This window comes from Mytilus trossulus, chromosome 1 (genome assembly GCF_036588685.1).
Source record: "Mytilus trossulus isolate FHL-02 chromosome 1, PNRI_Mtr1.1.1.hap1, whole genome shotgun sequence".
NCBI lineage: Eukaryota > Metazoa > Mollusca > Bivalvia > Mytilida > Mytilidae > Mytilus > Mytilus trossulus.
The window spans coordinates 45,674,254-45,697,041 of record NC_086373.1 but is presented as its reverse complement, the minus strand read 5'-3'; the positions used below and the strand labels follow the sequence as shown (position 1 = coordinate 45,697,041).

Below are 22,788 nucleotides of genomic sequence, written 5' to 3'. Positions count from 1 at the left end.
ATTGGCAATCATACCACATCTTCTTTATATAGCACAACTGATGATCGATCAATATATATTATCAAACATTTTAAATCATTAATGTTCAATGTGTGATGAGAAATTGTTTTATGTTAGTAAGTTTTATAATAATTTAATACATAAAATATGAAATTTCCAAACCGCAAAACATTCAAAAGTATACTCAAAAGCATTCAAGTTTATGTAAAGCTTCATTTTGTAACTTCTAATTATTGTCATGACAAAACATATCATAAATAGAACTGAGACAGATAGATGGACAGAACTGACATTAGTACATTGTCAACACAATGCCCAATGTAATGAATTAACTTTAAAGAAAAAGATTCAGTAAAAATAAATAGCTCTAATGTTTAGTACATATATTGCAGAAGTTATATTTCATATTTCTACATCCAACAATTGTATTTCTCTACATCTTTCCAATGTATAAGTTAAATAGCCTCCTAAAAAAAATCTTGTTGCTTTTAAGTTAAGTTAAAACTGCACACAAAGATGCAATCAATTAAATACAGATTTTGCTACAAGGTAATAATCAGAAACTAATAATGATGAATGAGAATAACAGTACTCATAGGAAGTCAAAAATAAAATGAGCATAGAGAAGCTTATAAACATGATGCTGTCTGAGATCAAACATATTACACTACAATGTTCAACACTCAGCAAAAACCATTCTGATTTAAGTCTCAACCTGAAGTAGTAATAAATTGCCAGGTGTCTGTAAACTCTGAAAACATAACAGATTTCATAAGACTAAAAATTTGAAGTACACATTTTAACATTGAGGAAATTCTCTTTACTCCCTATTCTCTTTACTCCCTAAGGCCAGAGTTTAATTAAGTTTACAGGTTTTTTCGTAAAATATTCAGATATGTTGGTAGTAAATACATCTTTTTAAATTTTACAAGACATAACATCACTGTACCCAAATTGCACCTATTTAGCAAAAATAGCAGCAGAAATCTTGCAAGTCTTTACTAAGAAACTTTAAAACAAGTAATTTTTAGTTGTAAATTTATGATTTGACACTATGCACATCTTTCATCAAAGGTAAATAAAACTAAAGGCTCTTAAGAGCCTGTGTCGTTCACCTTGGTCTATGTGCATATTAAACAAGACACACAGATGGATAAATGACAAAATTGTTTTTTGGTGATGGTGATGTGTTTGTAGATCTTACTTTACTGAACATTCTTGCTACTTACAATTATCTCTATCTTTAATGAACTTGGCCCAGTATTTACAGAGGAAAATATTTTGTTAAAAATTTACAAAAATTTACAAAATTTATGAAAATTGTTAAAAATTGACTATTATAAAAGGGCAATTACTCCTTAAGGGGTTTTACCACTTTGTTCTATTTTTAGCCATGGTGGCCATCTTGATTGGTTTGCTGGGTCACCGCACACATTTTTTAAACAAGATACCCCAATGATGATTGTGGCTAAGTATGGTTAAAGGAGTAAGTCCGGAAAGGGCCATATTCGGCCCCGTTTATAAAATTGAATGGTACCAGATATAATATGTTTTAAATTGTCTTTAAGACATGTGAGAAAGTAAAATATAACTATGTGTGTCAAAGTTTTATTCTACAGCGTTGGTTTCTGCATCCAAAATAGGATAAAATGAGAGATTTTGACGAAAAATTACCAAATTGGCCGGATTTTAACCAAATTTAGGACCAGTAAACATAGAGCGCAGGCTTCGACAAACTAAATATTTTTGTTAAACATGTAAAATGTCATTACAAACATTATGTTCAAAGATATTTATTGTCGACGTATGCGCTCTATGTTTCCTGTCCAATAATCAATGTAAAATTTACCAATTTTCATTGATTTTTCGTGGAAAATACAAATTAGTACTGTTTGTGACGTCAACAGTAGAACGCAGGAATGTAATTTTCAACAAAAAGGCTTATTTCCCATCTAGTCAATGTATTAACAAACAGTCATCGTGATATTGGTTAATAAATCCTATTTTGAAATTTAAGGTAATTAAGAGGGCCATTTTAGGGCCTTATCGAACCTACTCCTTTGGCCTAGTAGTTTCAGAGAAGATTTTTGTAAAAGATTAAAAAAAATTACGAAAAATTGGTAAAAAATTTGTAAGGGTTCCGCGGAACCCAGTGTCTCGCCTACTTTTGCTGTAAATCACAGGCTCAACAAAAATTAGGAAAAAAATCAATAAAAATATTCCTCTTGATACTATCTTTTGATTGTAAGAAGCTTCTGTCCAAGTTTGGTAAAAATCTAGGATAGTTAATGAATCTAATAAATGTTTTGAAAACTTTAACTGCAGACTGTATGAAGTATTAACTGGAAGAAAATCTAAGTCCATTTAAAAGTAAAATACAGAAAAAATGGAGTTATCTTTTTACAAAATTTACTTCTGGATACTATCTTATGATCATAAATAAGCTTCTGTCCAAGTTTGGTACAAACCAAGGATAGTTTAAGAAAGTTATTAAAATTCTAAAAACTTTAACCACAGAGTGAATGTAATGTTTCCCCACAGAAAAACTAAGTCCATTTAAAAGTAAATAAAGAAAAAATGGATTTTTTTTTTTACAAAATTTACTTCTGGATGCTATCTTATGATCATAAACAAGCTTCTGTCCAAGTTTTGTACAAACCAAGGATAGTTTAAGAAAGTTATTAAAATTCTAAAAACTTTAACCACAGAGTGAATGTAATGTTTCCCCGCAGAAAAAAACTAAGTCCATTTATAAGTAAAATACGGAAAAAATGGAATTTTATTTTTACAAAATTTACTTTGGATACTATCTTATGATCATAAACAAGCTTCTGTCCAAGTTTGGTACAAACCAAGGATAGTTTAAGAAAGTTATAAAAATTCTAAAAACTTTGACCACAGAGTGAATGAAATGTTTCCCCGCAGAACTAAGTCCATTTATAAGTAAAATACGGAAAAAATGGAATTTTATTTTTACAAAATTTACTTCTGGATACTATCTTATGATCATAAACAAGCTTCTGTCCAAGTTTGGTAGAAATCCAGTATAGTTTAGGAAAGTTATTAAAATTTCAAAAACTTTAACCACAGAGTGAATATTTGTGGACGCCGCCGCCGACGACAACGGAAAGGAGGATCGCTTAGTCTCGCTTTTTCGACTAAAGTCGAAGGCTCGACAAAAATGACTATAAAGGGCAATAACTCCTTAAGGGCATACGATACAGTTTTGATCCTGTATTTACAAGTTCATGAAAATTTGCACATAGGCTAGTTTTCACCTGATTAAATCAAATATGTAATAAAAAAATATACCTTCATGTGCTACTTTTTGAGTAAAATGAGGTCGAAATTTTGTATATTTGCTCAAAATTCAGATTTGTGGCCGTAATTTCTTTTTCGAAAGAAAGACATAACTTTTTTGTTATAAAAGATAAACACAAATTGCTTTTTGTTAAATACTCGGTAATTTCTGTATTTTATAAATATCCTAAAAAAATACGCAATTTTTTATTCAGAAATAACTCATATTTATCAAATGTTCATGAATTGAGGAAAAAACGTCATTTTCTACTGCATGTTTATCAAAATTTTAAAAAATCCTCTATTTACAGTTATATAAAATTTGGGTCACATAATCTCCCTGCAAAATGAAACAAAATGCCATTTTGAAAAATAGGGGTCCATGAACTCGTTTTCAAATTAAATCAGTTTGAATGATGAAAATCAGTCGAAAAATGCATCTTTTCCCTATATGTCACAGTCTGACGTCGCGAAAATAACAAATTATGTTAGCAACGTCATTACCTTCCCTGTAACTGTATCGTATGCCCTTAAGGGGTCAACTGACCATTTTGGTCATGTTTACTTATTTGTAGATCTTACTTTGCTGAACATTATTGCTGTTTACAGTTCATCTCTATCTATAATAGTATTCAAGATAATAACCAAAAACGGCAAAATTTCCTTCAAATTGCCAATTCAAGGGCAGCAATCCAACAACCAGTTGTTCGATTCGTCTAAAAATTTCACGGCAGATAGATCTTGACTTGATTAACAATTTAACCCCATGTCAGATTTGCTCTAAATGCTTTGCTTTCAGAGTTATAAGCCAAAATCTACATTTTACCCCTATGTTCTATTTTAAGCCATAATGGCCATCTTGGTTGGTTGGCCTGGTAACCTGACACATTTTTTATACTAGATACCCCAATGATGATTGTGGCCAAGTTTTGTTAAATTTGGCCCAGTAGTTTCAGAGGAGAAGATTTTTGTAAAAGTTAACAACGACGGACGATGGCGACGGATGCCAAGTGATGAGAAAAGCGCACTTGTCTTTTAAGGCCAGGTGAGCTAAAAAGCTGTTATCAAATTTTTTGGATGTGAATTTAAGCATGGAGATTCATTTGGAGGTCTGTTCAAACAGATTTTTCTATAATTCAATATGTGAAACCATATAGTAAATAATGATACATTTACAAAATAAACACATAATGGAAATTTTTGTCAGGCTCAAAAAAGGTGGAAAACCGTAAAAATAACTGCAATTTGGGTACCCTCATGTTAAATATGAATAAAATTTCTTTAGATTCATTACAATATTTGTGTCCTCTCATTTTGTATGGGAAAAATGCATAACATTATGTTGTTCAAAAATAAATACAACCATAGAAGTAGACCTGTCAAAAACATACGGTAGGGTTCTAAGCTCATGGTTTGGCCCATTTTGCTAGGTAAACCTGCTTTATATCTCTGAATGGACAAGTAAAAAACAAGAATGTGTCCCAAGTACACCAATGCCCCACTCGCACTATCATTTTCTATGTTCAGTGGACCATGAAATTGGGGTAAACCCTCTAATTTGGCATTAAAATTTAAAAGATCATATCATAGGGAACATGTATACTAAGTTTCAAGTCGATTGAACTTCAACTTCATCAAAAACTACCTCGACCAAAAACTTTAACCTGAAGCGGGACAGACGGACGAACGAATGGACGAACGAACGAACAGATGGACGAAAGAAGGGACGGACGAACGGACACACAGACCAGAAAACATAATGCCCCTCTACTATCGTAGGTGGGGCATAAAAATTACGAATTAAGAAAATTTCAGTTTGCATGTGGTTATCTTCAGTTACTTTTTGCTTCCCCTTTGAACGGCTCCACTTTGTATCCGAGGATAAAACAGCTTATCCCAAAAATGGTTCAAAATAAAAATCTTATAGAATTATAATAATAAAGGCAAACAAATTGCGACTATTATATAGATTTTTTGTTGTCCCTTAAAATTATTTGTGTGAACAACATTTCCAGATTAATAACAGATTATTTGAGATTTATATTTAACACAACAGACGATGCATTATCATTTCTGTTTAAGTTTAAATATGATACAGTTACAAAATGCACATAATTCGAAGTAACTGCTACTACATACATGTTTTTATTTATACTTCAGATATAATGTATTAAATAAGAGTAGGTTTGAAGAAATTTTAATCACATTTTAATCAAAAATTCCTTTTTAAAATTATTATGATGACTTGACTCATAGGAATTTAAAGAGAATCATATAAAAAATTCGTAAGGATTCCGCAGAACCCAGTGTATTGCCTACTTTTGCTGTTAATGGCAGGCTCATCAAAAATGAGTAAAAAAAAACAATAAATATATTCCTCTTGATACTATCTTAAGATTGCAAGAAGCTTCTATCTATATAAGTTGTATTGTTTCCTGGCAGAAAAACTAAGTCCATTTATAAGTAAAATACGGAAAAAATGGATTTTCTTTTTTTTTTAAATTCACTTCTGGATACTATCTAATGATCATAAACAAGCTTCTGTCCAAGTTTGGTAGAAATCCAGCATAGTTTAAGAAAGCTATAAAAATTTCAAAAACTTTAACCACAGAGTGAATATTTGTGGACTCCACCGACGACGATGCCGACGGAATGTTACTAAGGACCTATTCAACTAAAGTCGAAGGCTCGACAAAAATGAATGAGACCAAAATAAAAAATCTTTGCTGGAATAAAACAAAGTGATGACTGACTGAATTCAAGAACAGGTAAAAACATTATACCTTTGACAACTCTCCTTAACATCAGGTAAAATAATTAGTTTTGAATAAGTTATATATATTGCAGAAATAGATAATACATACATGCAATTTCTTCAACAAAACAGTGTCTGGACAAGTTGCTGTTGCTGATCCTGATCTGTGAGCCACCCAGAACTGTTTCTGGGCTGAATATCTGTTCATAGGACATATTTTAAACAAGCAGTCTGAAATCATTTAACAAAAAATATATACATGTAATTTTTTATTCATATTGGTTTAAATGGAATTTAAAATGATCTAGGAAAATAATATTTGTAAATAAATATAAGTCAATCTAATAAAGACAAATAAGTATAAACTACAGTGGATTCATTAATATTGGTTAGATACCAATTTTCTTGGATTTAGTAGGTACAGGTTAACCACGAATTTAAATGTTCAATGAATTGTAAATTTTCCATTGCCTTGTATGCAGACTTCGTCAAAAATATGAAATTAAATATCCATGAAAGTGTAAGTTTTCTTCAATCCAAGAAAATTGGTACCGAAAAAAATAATTGAATCTACAGTTTTTAGGATTTTTCTTTTTTAAATATATTCATGTGAGACTGAATACTTAGAACTTTTATGTGGCATCTGAAATTGCAAAAGTAGTAAATTTCATTAATTATTTATTCCTTGTGAATAAATTGGGGATCAAGTCTGAACATTTCAGTTGTGATTCCACAGTATGACATATAGTTTAAACCCTCTAAATATATTTTGAAAACAAATATTTCAAAAGCAGCTCTGATTATTATTATATTTATTTTTTGAACTTTTAGTTATTTCTATTGATTTTTGTATGCAGTTTAATATAAGCATCCTACCAAACATTTCAAGTACTAAAACAAGCTGTACACAGAGTCAAAGTCAAGTTCAATGAACCATGATTGAAACTACAGGGTTAAAAAAAACTCCCTGGAAAGAAAAATGCCAATGCTTTTAAAACAGAATCCCATATACCACTACTTTTGATTTATCATAAGTGGATCCCTTCAAAGTAACTTAAATTCTAAATTAACAAGAATGTGTCCACAGTACACGGATGCCCCACTCGCACTATCATTTTCTATGTTTAGTGGACTGTGAAATTGGAATAAATTCTCTAATTTGGCATTAAAATTAGAATGATGTTATCAAAGGGAACAAGTATACTAACTTTCAAGTTGATTGGACTGCAACTTCATCAAAAACTACCTTGACCAAAAACTTTAACCTGAAGCGGGACAGACGGACGAACAGACGGACAGACGAACGGACGGACGAACGAACAGACGAACGGACACACAGACCAGCAAACATAATGCCCCTCTACTATCGTAGGTGGGGCATAAAAATTAACAAGAATGTGTCCACAGTACACGGATGCCCCACTCGCACTATCATTTTCTATGTTTAGTGGACTGTGAAATTGGAATAAATTCTCTAATTTGGCATTAAAATTAGAATGATGTTATCAACGGGAACAAGTATACTAATTTTCAAGTTGATTGGACTTCAACTTCATCAAAAACTACCTTGACCAAAAACTTTAACCTGAAGCGGGACAGACGGACGAACAGACGGTACGTCGGACGAACGGACGAACGGATGGAAGAACAGATGAACGGACGCACAGACCAGAAAACATAATGCCCCTCTACTATCGTAGGTGGGGCATAAAAATATGCAAAAGTTTCAAGGTCAATGAACCATGATGAAGACGGGACCATATATAACCTCCATGGAAATTAGATTGCAAATGCTTATACAACTGGAACAGGGGACAAATTATTTCCTAAATTACTTCAATGCAATTTTATCAAAATTGAGGAGCAGTTTTTTTATTCTCTATTTTAGACTGCAAAATTTCAATTACTTTCTCATTCAAGAAGCCCCCTTAATGTTTTTTTAAGAGAATTCTTGAAGGGTCCTGATTGACATATGCATTTAAGAGAGCAATACTGTTTTGATTAGTACTGGGGTCATTTAAAGAGCCTGTGTCGCTCACCTTGGTCTATGTGCATATTAAACAAAGGACACAAATGGATTCATGACAAAATTGTATTTTGGTGATGGTGATGTGTTTGAAGTTCCTACTTTACTGAACGATTTTGCTTCTTACAATTATATCTATCATGAACTTTGCCCATTAGTAACAGAGAACTATATTTGGTAAAAATTTACATAAATTTACCAAATTAATGAAAATTGTTAAAAATTGACTATAAAGGGCAATAACTCCTTAAGGGGTCAATTGACCATTTAGGTCATGTTGACTTATTTGTAGATCTTACTTTGCTGAACATTATTGCTGTTTACAATTTATCTCTATCTATAATAATATTCAAGATAATAACCAAAAACAGCAAAATTTCCTCAAAATTACCAATTCAGGGGCAGCAACCCAACAACCGATTGACCGATTCATCTGAAAATTTCAGGGCAGATAGTTCTTGACCTGATAAACATTTTTATCCCATGTCAGATTTTCTCAAAATGCTTTGGTTTTTGAGTTATAAGCCAAAAACTGCATTTTACCCCTATGTTCTATTTTTAGCGGTGGCGGCCATCTTGGTTGGTTGACCAGGTCACGCCACACATTTTTTAAACTAGATACCCCAAAGATGATTGTGGCCAAGTTTGGATTAATTTGGCCCAGTAGTTTCAGAGGAGAAGATTTTTGTAAAAGATTACTTTAATTTACGAAAAATGGTTAAAAATTGACTATAAAGGGCAATAACTCCTAAACGGGTCAACTGACCATTTTGGTCATGTTGACTTATTTGTAGATCTTACTTTGCTGAACATTATTGCTGTTTACAGTTTATCTCTATCTATAATAATATTCAAGATAATAACCAAAAACAGCAAAATTTCCTCAAAAGTACCAATTCAGGGGCAGCAACCCAACAACCGATTGACCGATTCATCTGAAAATTTCGGGGCAGATAGATCTTGACCTAATAAACATTTTTACCCCATGTCAGATTTCCTCAAAATGCTTTGGTTTTTGAGTTATAAGCCAAAAACTGCATTTTACCCCTTTGTTCTATTTTTAGCCGTGGCGGCCATCTTGGTTGGTTGACCAGGTCACGCCACACATTTTTTAAACTAGATACCCCAAAGATGATTGTGGCCAAGTTTGGATTAATTTGGCCAAGTAGTTTCAGAGGAGAAGATTTTTGTAAAAGATTACTTTAATTAACGAAAAATGGTTAAAAATTGACTATAAAGGGCAATAACTCCTAAACGGGTCAACTGACCATTTTGGTCATGTTGACTTATTTGTAGATCTTACTTTGCTGAACATTATTGCTGTTTACAGTTTATCTCTAACTATAATAATATTCAAGATAATAACCAACTAGAGGCTCTAAAGAGCCTGTGTCGCTCACCTTGGTATATGTGAATATTAAACAAAGGAAGCAGATGAATTCATGACAAAATTGTGTTTTGTTGATGGTGATGTGTTTTTAAATCTTACTTTACTAAACAGTCTTGCTGCTTACAATTATCTCTATCTATAATGAAATTGGCCCAGTAGTATCAGTGGAAATGTTAATTAAAAATTTACAAATTTTATGAAAATTGTTAAAAATTGACTATAAAGGACAATAACTCCTTAGGGGGTCAATTGACCATTTTGGTCATGTTGACTTATTTATAGATCCTACTTTGCTGAACATTATTGCTGTTTACAGTTTATCTTTATCTATAATAATATTCAAGATGATAACCAAAAACAGCAAAATTTCCTTAAAATTACCGATTCACGGGCAGCAACCCAACAACAGGTTGTCAGATTCATCTTCCAATTACAGGGCAGATAGATATTGATCTGATAAACAAATTCACCCCAAGTCAGATTGCTCTAAATGCTTTGGTTTTGAGTTATAAGCCAAAAACTGCATTTTACCCCTATGTTCTATTTTTAGCCTTTGTGGCCATCTTGGTTGGTTGACCTGGTCACGCCACACATTTTTAAAACTAGATACCCCAAAGATAATTGTTGCCAAGTTTGGATTAATTTGGCCCAGTAGTTTCAGAGGAGAAGATTTTTGTAAAGATAACTAAGATTTACGAAAAAATGGTTAAAAATTGACTATAAAGGGCAATAACTCCTAAACGGGTCAACTGACCATTTCGGTCATGTTGACTTATTTGTAGATAATACTTTGTTGAACATTATTGCTGTTTACAGTTTATCTCTATCTATAATAATATTCAAGATAAAAACCAAAAACAGCAAAATTTCCTTAAAATTACCAATTCAGGAGCAGCAACCCAACAACCAATTGACTGATTCATCTGAAAATTTCAGGGCAGATAGATCTTGACCTGATAAACATTTTTATCTCATGTCAAATTTCCTCAAAAGGTTTTGGTTTTTGAGTTATAAGCCAAAAACTGCATTTTACCCCTATGTTCTATTTTTAGCCGTGGCGGCCATCTTGGTTGGTTGACCAGGTCACGCCACACATTTTTAAAACTAGATACCCCAAAGATGATTGTGGCCAAGTTTGGATTAGCTTGGCCCAGTAGTTTCAGAGGAGAAGATTTTTGTAAAAGATTACTTTAATTTACGAAAAATGGTTAAAAATTTACTATAAAGGGCAATAACTCCTAAACGGGTCAACTGACCATTTTGGTCATGTTGAATTATTTGTAGATCTTACTTTGCTGAACATTATTGCTGTTTACAGTTTATCTCTATCTATAATAATATTCAAGATAAAAACCAAAAACAGCAAAATTTCCTTAAAATTACCAATTCAGGGGCAGCAACCCAACAACCGATTGACCGATTCATCTGAAAATTTCAGGGCAGATAGATCTTGACCTGATAAACATATTTACCCCATGTCAGATTTGCTCTAAATGCTTTGGTTTTTGAGTTATAAGCCAAAAACTGCATTTTACCCCTATGTTCTATTTTTAGCCCTGGCGGCCATCTTGGTTGGTTGACCGGGTCACGCCACACATTTTTTGAACTAGATACCTCAATGATGATTGTGGCCAAGTTTGGTTTGATTTGGCCCAGTAGTTTCAGAGGAGAAGATTTTTGTAAAAGTTAACGACGACGGACGACGGACGACGGACGACGGACGCAAAGTGATGGGAAAAGCTCACTTGGCCCTTCGGGCCAGGTGAGCTAAAAACAGCAAAATTTCTTCAAAATTACCAATTCAGGGGCAGCAACCCAACAACCGATTGACCGATTCATCTGAAAATTTCAGGGCAGATAGATCTTGACCTGATAAACATTTTTACTCCATGTCAGATTTGCTCTAAATGCTTTGGTTTTTTGAGTTATAAGCCAAAAACTGCATTTTACCCCTATGTTCTATTTTTAGCCGTGGCGGCCATCTTGGTTGGTTGACCGGGTCACGCCACACATTTTTTAAACTAGATACCCCAATGATGATTGTGGCCAAGTTTGGTTTGATTTGGCCCAGTAGTTTCAGAGGAGAAGATTTTTGTAAAAGTTAACGACGACGGACAACGACGGACGACGACGGACGACGACAAAGTGATGGGAAAAGCTCACTTGGCCCTTCGGGCCAGGTGAGCTAAAAATGAACAGAATTCATAAAAAATTGTCAATTTCTTCATGGAATGTACATGGCCTTGGGGATAAGATGAAGACCCAATGTTTCTGAATTTTTTAAATAAAGATATAAATATACTGTTAGAAACCTGGAAAGGGGGATCAGAAGATTTTAAAATTGAAGGCTATAACATTATCTCTAAATACGCAAGAAAACAAAAAAAGCCAAAAGACATATAGTGGAGGCATTATAGTCACGATTAAAAAACAATTTTACAAGGGGATTTCTTATCTTAAAGATGCTACGTCATCCCAGAATAGATTATGGTTAAAGCTTGATAAGTATTTCTTTGGACTTAAACAAGATTTATATCTTTGTGCTGTTTATATTCCCCCTTTTTCATCAGCACATTATGATTGTGACTTGGAAAATCTTGAAAATGAAATTAGTTCATTTTTTATTGAAGGACAAATTATTTTAATAGGGGATTTTAATTCTAGAACTGCAATGAAAGCAGATTACATAGAAAATGACTCAGATGAAATAAATAATTTTGATGGAATTGACCTTCTTCCAGAGAGCTATATAACTGATATTGAAAGCAGAAGAAGAAACCAAGATAGCACTGTGAATACATTGGGGAATAAATTACTTGAATTATGTTCGTCCTCAAGGCTACGTATACTCAATGGTCGTTTTTGGGGAGATTCCCTGGGTTCAGTAGTTGATTATGCTATTGCAAGTGAGAGTCTCCTGTCTGAGGTAAAATACTTTAAAACAAATGACTTTACATATTTATCAGATCATATTCAAATAAACTTATACATGAATTGTTCTATTATATCAGATACATGTATGAAGAAATGTTTAGATGAAAAGAGATGGCATTTGATAAAATCATACAAATGGACAGAATTGTCATTGTCAAAATTAATTGATGTTCTATCAACAGAAAATGTTAAAAAGGAAATTTTAGATTTAGAGATGCAACATTTTGATAGCAATAAACTAGGCGTTGATGGTGCCACTGAAAAACTTACCAAAATTTTACAAACTATTGCAGAAAATACATGTAATTTTTAGTCATACATAAACCAACAAAAGAGAAAAAAAAACAGATGCTCCGCAGGGCACAGCTTTATACGACCGCAGAGGTTGAATCCTGAACGGTTGGGGCAAGTATGGACACAACATTCAAGCTGGATTCAGCTCTAAATTTGGATTGTGATTAAATAGTTGACACAGCATAGGTTTCTGACACAGAATGAATGTGGTCTAATGAACTTCAATTTTTTGTCTTGTCTTTGAGCAATTCACTATGCTGTTGAATATTAATAAAAAAAAATTCACATCCCCCTTTCCCTTATCCCAAAACTGATCTCAATTCAAATTTCTAATGGCCCTAACAATAAATACTCATTTAAATACATCATAAAATATTAAAATGTTAAAAAGTGCTTGTTATCACTGAATGGTAAAGATTGTTTTAATTTATCAGTTGGTAGTAAAAGTGAATATACACATTGTACATTGTATAAAACAATGATTTAAGTTGATTCAACTACTATTCTTGACAAAGAAAGATAACTCAAATTTTCAAAGAATATTGAAAATTTCTTGCTATTGCACAATACTGTGCAATTGAAAATACTTGCCATTGCCCAATACTGTGCAATTGAAGATTTCTTGCTATTGAGCAATATTGCGCAATTGAAAATTTCTTGCTATTGCACAATACTGTGCAATTGAAGATTTCTTGCTATTGCTGAATACTATGCAATTGAAAATTTCTTGCTATTGCACAATACTTAATATGATAATTTTGGATCCTGATTTGTACCAACTTGAAAACTGGGCCCATAATCAAAAATCTAAGTACATGTTTAGATTCAGCATATCAAAGAAGCCCAAGAATTCAATTTTTGTTAAAATCAAACTTTAATTTAATTTTGGACCCTTTGGACTTTAATGCAGACCAATTTGAAAACAGGACCAAAAATTAAGAATCTACATACACAGTTAGATTCGGCATATCAAAGAACCCCAATTATTAAATTTTTGATGAAATCAAACAAAGTTTAACTTTGGACCCTTTGGGCCCCTTATTCCTAAACTGTTGGGACCAAAACTCCCAAAATCAATTCCAACCTTCCTTTTATGGTCATAAACCTTGTGTTTAAATTTCATAGATTTCTATTAACTTATACTAAAGTTATGGTGCGAAAACCAAGAAAAATGCTTATTTGACCCCTTTTTGGACCCTAATTCCTAAACTGTTCGGACCTTAACTCCCAAAATCAATCCCAACCTTTCTTTTGTGGTCATAAACCTTGTGCTTAAATTTCATTGATTTCTATTTACTTATACTTAAGTTATTGTGCGAAAACCAAGAATAATGCTTATTTGGGCCCTTTTTTGGCCCCTAATTCCTAAACAGTTGGAACCAAAACTTCCAAAATCAATCCCAACCTTTCTTTTGTGGTAACAAACCTTATGTCAAAATTTCATAGATTTCTATATACTTAAACTTAAGTTATTGTGCGAAAACCAAGAAAATGCTTATTTGGGCCCTTTTTGGCCCCTTATTCCTAAAATGTTGGGACCAAAACTTCCAAAACCAATCCCAACCTTCCTTTTGTGGTTATTAACCTTTTAAAATTTCCCTTTTACTAAAGTTAGAGTGCAAAAACTAAAAGTATTCGGACACAACAGACCCAACGCAAACGTGATAGCAATATATGACGAAATTTTTTTCAATTTTTGCGGTCATATAAAAATTGAACAAGTTTGGTCAGATAATGAAGTATATGAAACAAAAAGACAAATAAACTATTTAGGAAATAAAATCAAGAATAACTTAAATGACAAAAGTTTAAAACCTAAATATTTTGAATTATGTAAATAAACTAAAAAAAAATGATTAAACAGAAAAAATTTGAATATCACCAAAAACTTTATAAATCACTTTCAGAGATTTTTAAAAATAATCCAAAAGAATACTGGAATGTTCTAAAGGCAATAAAGAAGAAACCAAATATTGAAGAAGATATTCCTGAAATTTTAATGAATGAAAATAAAATCATAAAACATTTTCAGGATCAGGGTACACCTGAGCCTCATATGATATAAATCCTTTGTGAATAAACTGGAACGTGAACTAAACATTCTAGAGGATAATATTGAATTGAAGTTGGGAAACTGATGCACTAATTACATTTGCTGAGGTAAAATTGGTCATTTCAAACCTTAAAGTAAACAAATCAGCAGGTCCAGATAGAATTGTGAATGAAATACTCAAACACTCACAACCTGTGATAATTAATTCTATTGTAAAAGTTTTTAATTTGATTTTAAAGACAAGTAATTATCCAGATTCTTGGGAAATTATCTTTCATGATCCCTTTTACATATCCCATCGAATTGGAGATAAAGGATACTACAGATACAGTTAAGTCAGCTTCATATCTTGACTTACATCTTAGAATTTGACAATGAGGGTCGGTTGAAGACAAAACTTTACGACAAAAGAGATGATTTCAGCTTTCCAATTGTGAACTTTCCATTTCTAAGTAGCAACATTCCAGCAGCACCTGCATACGGGGTATATATCTCTCAATTGATACGATATTCCCGTGCTTGCATTTCCTATCATGATTTTCTTGATAGAGGGTTACTGCTCACAAGGAAGCTATTAAATCAAGAGTTCCAAATGGTGAAGTTGAAATCATCCCTTCGTAAATTTTACGGACGCCATCACGAGTTGGTTGACCGTTATGGAATAACCATTTCACAAATGATATCGGATATGTTCCTTACGTCGTAACTACAATCCCCTTCCCTTTCATGAATTTGACCTACCCAATTAGACTATTTACCGGATTTGTAATCACATAAGCAACACAACGGGTGCCACATGTGGAGCAGGATCTGCTTACCCTTCCGGAGCACCTGAGATCACCCCTAGTTTTTTGTGGGGTTCGTGTTGTTTATTCTTTAGTTTTCTATGTTGTGTCATGTGTACTATTGTTTTTCTGTTTGTCTTTTTAATTTTAAGCCATGGCGTTGTCAGTTTGTTTTAGATTTATGAGTTTGACTGTCCCTTTAGTATCTTTCGTCCCTCTTTTACATAAAAAAGGTGACAAGTAAAACCCTAATAATTATAGAGGAATTTCTCTTATAAGTAATCTACCAAAAATGTTTAATGCCATATTGAATAATAGGCTAATCAAGATTGTTGACAAACAATTAAGTGATTGTCAGTTTGGTTTCAGAGAAAATCACAGAACAGCTGATAGCATCTTTTAATTAAAGTCCTTGATTAATAAATATTTACATATAAAAGAGAAAAAAAAGATTTATGCCTGCGTCAATAGATCTGAAAAAGGCTTTTGATTCAGTATGGAGAACAACTTTACTTTATAAATTATGTAAAATGTGAGTTGGCAGGTCTTTTTATAGAGTTATAAAACAACAATACTTAAATTCTAAATCATCTTTAAAATATAAAGATTATGTATCAGAATATTTTAATATTGCTAGAGGAGTTAAACAAGGAGACACACTAAGCCCCACAATAATATTGTAAAAAAATTTGAGGGAAATGATTCAAGTCCCCTTAAGCTTATAAATAGTAAGGTGGGATGCCTCCTTTTTGCAGATGATCTTTTAATCCTGTCAGAATCAAAAGAGGGTCTTCAAAACAGTTTAAATAATGTTAAATTATATTGTAACAAATGGCAACTCTCTTTGAATACAAACAAAACTAAATCCATGATTTTTAGTCAGTCAAAACATAATAGTGAAACATCACATATTTACTATGTGTATAAAGCCATAGAGAGTGTAACAGAATATTCATTTTTGGGAATGTTGATAAAATGTAATGGAAATTTATCACAAAGTACTTTAGAGCTGACAAAAAAGGCAAAAAAAGTATTTTTTGCAATAAAATCCTATACTAAATCATTGAATAATCTACCTATAAAAGTAGCAAATAATCTTTTTGATTCTTTAGTAAAACCAATTATGACCTATAATTCAGAAAAAAAAGTTTGTTTCCAGTTTTTGGAGAAAAAAATAATTTGTTTTGAATTCTGAAAAATAATGTTTGTTACCCCATCAGCTGCCACTACATGTAATGCTAAAATTGAAAGAAAAAAAATGTTTTCGACTTGTCGCGAAAAAAAATAGATTGTTTTTGGCCGCAGGTTAAAAAAAAAGTTTGTTCAGAAAAAAAAGACCTTGTTGACTATCAGTCATGTCCAGATGGAGAATACATTATGGATCATGCACTACCAGGACCACTTAACCAAATTCAGTGTACTGCGCCCTTTAAAGACAAAAAGAGCAGCTTTCAACTCACTGACATTTTTCTGCTTTTGAGAGCTCCACATATACTGCAAAGTGATGATGGAATTGAATTTACGGCTAATGTAATTACAGAACTTAAGGGGGCTCGCGGGTCTAATTTTTTTTTTGTATTTAATATAGGATTTTGCTATATTTTTCTCGAAATGAACTTTATCTTATACCTAAAAGAAAAATGAAATAAAAAAATAAGGTCACCGGTCATTTACGCTCACAATATGCCTTCGAAAGAAGCATACATTTTTGTTAATGTCCATTTTTTCTGTTGAACTAATAGGAGAAATAGCGCTAATATCGAAATAAAAAAAGATCTAAATTACAGAAATCGCTTAAATTTTACAATTATTTAGTTTATGTACAGCTTATTAGAAAACAACAATAAAAAATATAGGTCACCGATGAGTTAAAAAAGATATTTCAATTTTCATGCTAAAAAATGGCATTTTTGCACCAAAGGGAGATAATTTGGATCTTTTTCAATGATATCTACATTTTAAAAGTCACCTGGGCCAACATGTATTGAATTTTTGGAACGATTTTTGTACCATATGATAAAGTAACAACTACTTAAGGTAATTAATAAGATTTGTAATGAAAAATAAATGTTTGATTTTTTTCTGAAAATTTTATACACGCGAGCCTCCTTAAACTCTTTTGGTCAGAGCTTAAATCAGTGAAAGGTAGACCACACCACCCTCAAAGTCAGGGGTCTGTCGAAAGAGCTAACGCTGACATAAACAGGTTGTGAACAAACCCTCTAGATGATGATTATACCCTTCTTTTGGGGGATAAAATTGCGTCCTTGGTTCATCTGTAAACTTTTAACATTTCATAAATAATACTGATAAACACTAGAAAATAAGAACAGAAAAATAAACACAATCTAAATTTCAAAAAATACGAAAGATAGTGAGCATGGTGAGTTGTACAAGTTATTATCTTTTTGTCCACAAAATTTGTACAGGTTATTACTTGTACAATTATATTCATACAAGTAATAACCTGTATGATGGCATCATACGAGTAATTACTTGTATGAAAATTTTGTACAAGTAATAACCTGTACAAAATAATAAAATGTACACGACATATATATGTTTATTGTGTTTATTGTGTTAATATATGTTGGTCACACACTGTAAAGTTTATATGACAATAAAATATTTGATTTGATTTGATTTGAATATCCCATAAATTTAAGAGGATAAATTTATTATGGAACTTTTTTCATACTGGACTGGTATATTGTAACTGGGATCCTATTCAAACTGCATTCCAACTATCATGGACTTAACATGCTTAAAGTCATATGAAATGAGTGACCGTTAAAAAATAATGTTTATCTTATTTTTGAACCAATGCATACATATATCATAAACTTATATAAGTCTTCTGTGCACGATTTTTATCATTTTTTTTTTGGCATACATTTCATATAATCGTCAAAGCATATTTCAATCGGTCAGTATTGTTGTGAAATTATGGCAGCTAATTAATGGTCATATTTAAAGCTGAAGTTTAACGATTGTCACCTGTTTGTAAACAATTAACAAAGAAGCATGGATATTCAGGTAAGCACATGTGTATAACAGGTACAATACGATATATAAATTTATCTTGATGACGGACCATGACCAATGCTAATACATAATACATCATCTGCATACCAAATATCATTTAACTACCAGCACCAATAGAGATTCTAAACTGACCTTATAATAAACTAATGTAAACTAAACAAAACTTTCAAAGTCAATAGACCACAACTTAAGTGGGTGGGTGTCAAATATCCTCTATGGAAATGAGATGTGCCAATGCTAATCAAACTGCATACCAACTATCACTAGTGGGTCTCCATAAAATGACATACTGTGGATTTATTAATATTCGTAGTATACCAATTTTCGTGGGTTTCTTGGGAGTAGGTGAACCATGAATTCAAATGGTCAACATTACAAATTTTCTGAAGGCTTTGTATGCAGAGATTGGCAAAACCACGAAATCAAATATTCTCAAAAATGCAGGTTATCCTCAATCGACGAAAATTGGAACCCATGAAAATAAATGAACCTACATGTACAGTAGTCTGACACTTACTGATCAAATCATTGTTGACACCTTTACTGATACTAGAAACAGAAAGCTTTTGTCTGGCTTTTTCAATTTATCAAAGCAAGATAAAGATCCAGAGACATCCTTTTAATCAATAATTCTAATTTTGCATAAATTTGTATTTCAAAACATGAATATCTAAAGACTTTGTTAAATCACTTTGTGCAACTTATTCAAACTGAATACATAAAATGTGTTGATTGAAGTTAAAATGGATGTCAGAACTGATTTTCTGCTGACATAATTAAAAAGAGATAATTTTAGATTCTTTAGCTAGTTAGCTCACACTTACAGCCTTGATCATGGATCAGTTTTAGCTTACTTTCAATATTGATAATTATTGCTATTTTTCAAAATTTTCTTCTGATCTCACTGACTGATAATTTCCGTTCACAATGGAGTAAATAAAGTGATATGAAAAATGACCAACTATAATCTGTAAGTAGAGATTGGGTCAGTATGCCAGGTCAGCTTAAACACCCCTCATCCCAAATTTGAAGAAGTGAAAAACTTATTGTGAACAGAAGACTATATTTTTTGTCTTTTAGCTATGATGATCTTTAAAATCAGTTGTGATTTTTCTCTCATTATGTGCAATATTGAAATCTTGTCTGTATAGTATTTGATTTATAATCTGGTTTCAAAAATAACAGTTAAATGCATAGAAGGGTAAAACATGTAAAATTTCCCCTACTCCTGCTAATAAAAAGATGTTTACAAATACTGATGGTAAACCATAAAACAATGAATAAATATAATATAATAATATGTAATACCACTAAAATGATAGTACAAGAGAAGTATCATCAGGTAATCATTATCAATAAATTCTGGAACTGTAACAGAAACAAAGTTACAGTTATGTACTGACCAATGTATCTGTTCTTTATCTTACACTGCTACATCTGTCTTAACTACATACTGATACAATTACTAAATTTTCATCATACTTTCACAGAATAGCAAATTCAATTTACATGGTGAAAAGAGAATCACATATACCTGTTAGTGATCACTTATATAATTATTGGCAAATGAAAATATAATTGTAGCTGCTTAATTTTTGTCTAACTTGAAATTGTTAGAAAGTTATTACCCAAAGGCATATCATATATTTAATGACATAAAACAGATGAACTGTTAGTGGCAGGATTTTGATTGTATTATTAACTTGAAATGTCCTGTTTATTATTGAAAGCTGTAGCTTGCCCAACTACTTTTTGTTTAATTGTGTTGCTTGGATGCTGTCTCAATGGTGTATACCTCACACTTCTTTTTATTTTATTTAGTTTTAGTTATCAAAATAGTGCAACAAAGAGACATCAGAGATTGAAGAACTCAAAAATCTCTAACCACATGCATAGCTCTCAATTCATATCTTTGCTTAATTTACCTCTAAATTTCTTTGGAGGATTATTCAGATCTCCAGCCTCTGGCTGTACAACACATCTGTCATCCACCAAGCTGAAGCATAAAAATATAAAGATCAAATTTATAGCTCATTGCTTGTGCTTTCATCTCCCTTCTGATGCCTTTTTTTAAAGGTGTGGTTGGGGACATACAAGTCCAACAATTCAAAATTAAATTAGAAAACAGACAAGTTTGTCATATTTTATGAAGTACTTGGGTTTCCCAGCCAGCTTCTATTACTTCAGAAAACAATTTAATAAAGAAGTACATATATAAGTTATAATAATAAAACACAAGATTCCAAAACATTAATTAGGAATTCAGAAAATGTTGTCAGGAAATGTATATTCTGGTGTAATTCTACTTTATACTGTTATTCTGGTGTAATTCTACTTTGTACTGTTATTCTGGTATAATTCTACTTTATACTGTTATTTTGGTGTAGTTCTACTTTATACTGTTATTCTGGTGTAATTCTACTTTATACTGTTATTCTGGTGTAATTCTACTTTATACCTGTAGTTCCTCTTTAAATATATCAGCAAGTTCAGTTATAAGCAACATATTTCTATAATCTGTCCATAACTTGCTATATTAGAAATGTCACTCTTTGGTCCTTTGAGGAACATCAGACACTTAATAAATGTCAGAAAAAGTCTAATATGTATGTACATTAAACTACAGAACAGTGATGATAATTTTTAATGCCTTTTTGCAACAGATTTCAAGCCTTACAAAACTGTCATAGTATAACCTGCTAACAAATGATGGAAAGGTTATTATAGTAATAAAGAATGGTAAGTTAATTATCAGAGATCAATACCTAGGAAGAAAGATTCATTATAATTACAGACATTCCAGATTCTTCTCATACTTGTCATCTTTAATAAAACTTCTGCTGTTTTCCTACTTTTTATCAGAAGTGTAATGTATACAAACAACACTTAGTATTGTGTCCACTACAGGTCTTGGATCATTTAATAGCAAATACATATTTTAATCTCATTAGTATATTACAGGATGATCTTGATTTTATTTCTACAAATACTATAACAGGTACTTTAATTTGCTTTAAGGTAACTTTTTGGATGTACATGTTTGGAAGGCAGGTTATCATGGTTATAGGTCTGTAATTTACTAAAACCATTAAATATAAATCATATATTACCAGAGCTATTATCACTGTCATTCACAGGCAATAACTCTTATCATCTTTTATAATGTTGATACTATCCACACACAGCACAGCTATGTTCTTAAATGCATCAGCATGAATTTAAGAAATGTAGCATAAACAACATTTAGCTGAGATGAAGAACAGCTATAAAAGTGCTCTCCCTTTACTTTTAGTTTTTCTCTTGTGTGGGTAGTGATATATTGTCTCAAGAATTGACACATTATATCCTTTAACTTCCCAGTACCAAAACATACACAGAAAACTCTACTAAAAACCGTATAATAATAAAAATAAAACACAAATTTTTAAAAACTTTTATATATTATTTTTTTGTATACTAGTATTACTTTTATTTCTTATCTACCTCTACCTTAAGCACTGTGTGGGAACGGAACTGTACAGTTTTCTTATAATTTTGTCATTCAAGAGACTGTCAAGCGGTGCTCCGTCATTTGCAAAATAACAAGCTGCCTGATGAAAACTTTGTAAACTCTTATGTTACTACATAATGTTTCTGCTTCAAGTTTTGGTAGCTAAAACATTCTTTATGTAAATATGAACCAATAAAATAATTAGAAAGATATATGCATCCAAACATTTTCCTTAGAAAGGTGGAGCTCTGTGTACAACGATCAAAATTGTCACACAACAGGGATAAAAAATGTCAAATAAACATCAAAAACTCAATGGTTGCTACCAGAATTTCACATGTACCTTTTCTGATATATAGTCCTACCTGTCTGAAAGTTTCAAAGCAATTGTTCTAGTAGAAATCCAAATATATTCATTTTCTCCATATGGGATATTTTTATTGACTGTACAATTGCTTGCAAGTTTACTGTACAATTATGCGGAGCCTTCCTGTACAATCACTTGGAGCTTTTTGTAGAATCGCTTGGCCAAATTTATTAAATGCATTGCATATGCATTGCATTGGTTTTTCCTTGTCTGTCCTATTATATTCATCTATGGTATTGAAATGAAAATAAGCACAAAACCAGTCATTTTGACAATTAAGATTCTATCAAAGAACCCTTTAAAGGTGACTATACCAGAGACAAAAACAAAATTTGTACAATAAATATAC

At 31.8% G+C, this 22,788-nt stretch overlaps 1 protein-coding gene across 5 annotated transcripts in view; it reads right to left on the bottom strand.

The window, feature by feature from the left end:
• The window catches only part of LOC134725567 (inositol 1,4,5-trisphosphate receptor type 1-like), a 248,363-nt gene that overhangs the window by 202,619 nt on the left and 22,956 nt on the right, over nucleotides 1–22,788 (bottom strand). For 3 of the 5 annotated variants that reach the window (XM_063589500.1, XM_063589516.1, XM_063589525.1), the window contains exons 3-5: nucleotides 20,508–20,578; nucleotides 6,165–6,286; nucleotides 716–751 (exon numbers count right to left, since the gene is read on the bottom strand). In XM_063589500.1, the coding sequence (XP_063445570.1) occupies nucleotides 716–751; nucleotides 6,165–6,286; nucleotides 20,508–20,578 (229 nt within the window). The remainder of the gene's footprint in view (nucleotides 1–715; nucleotides 752–6,164; nucleotides 6,287–20,507; nucleotides 20,579–22,788) is intronic. The other 2 variants (XM_063589508.1, XM_063589534.1) reach the window with 1 other exon arrangement.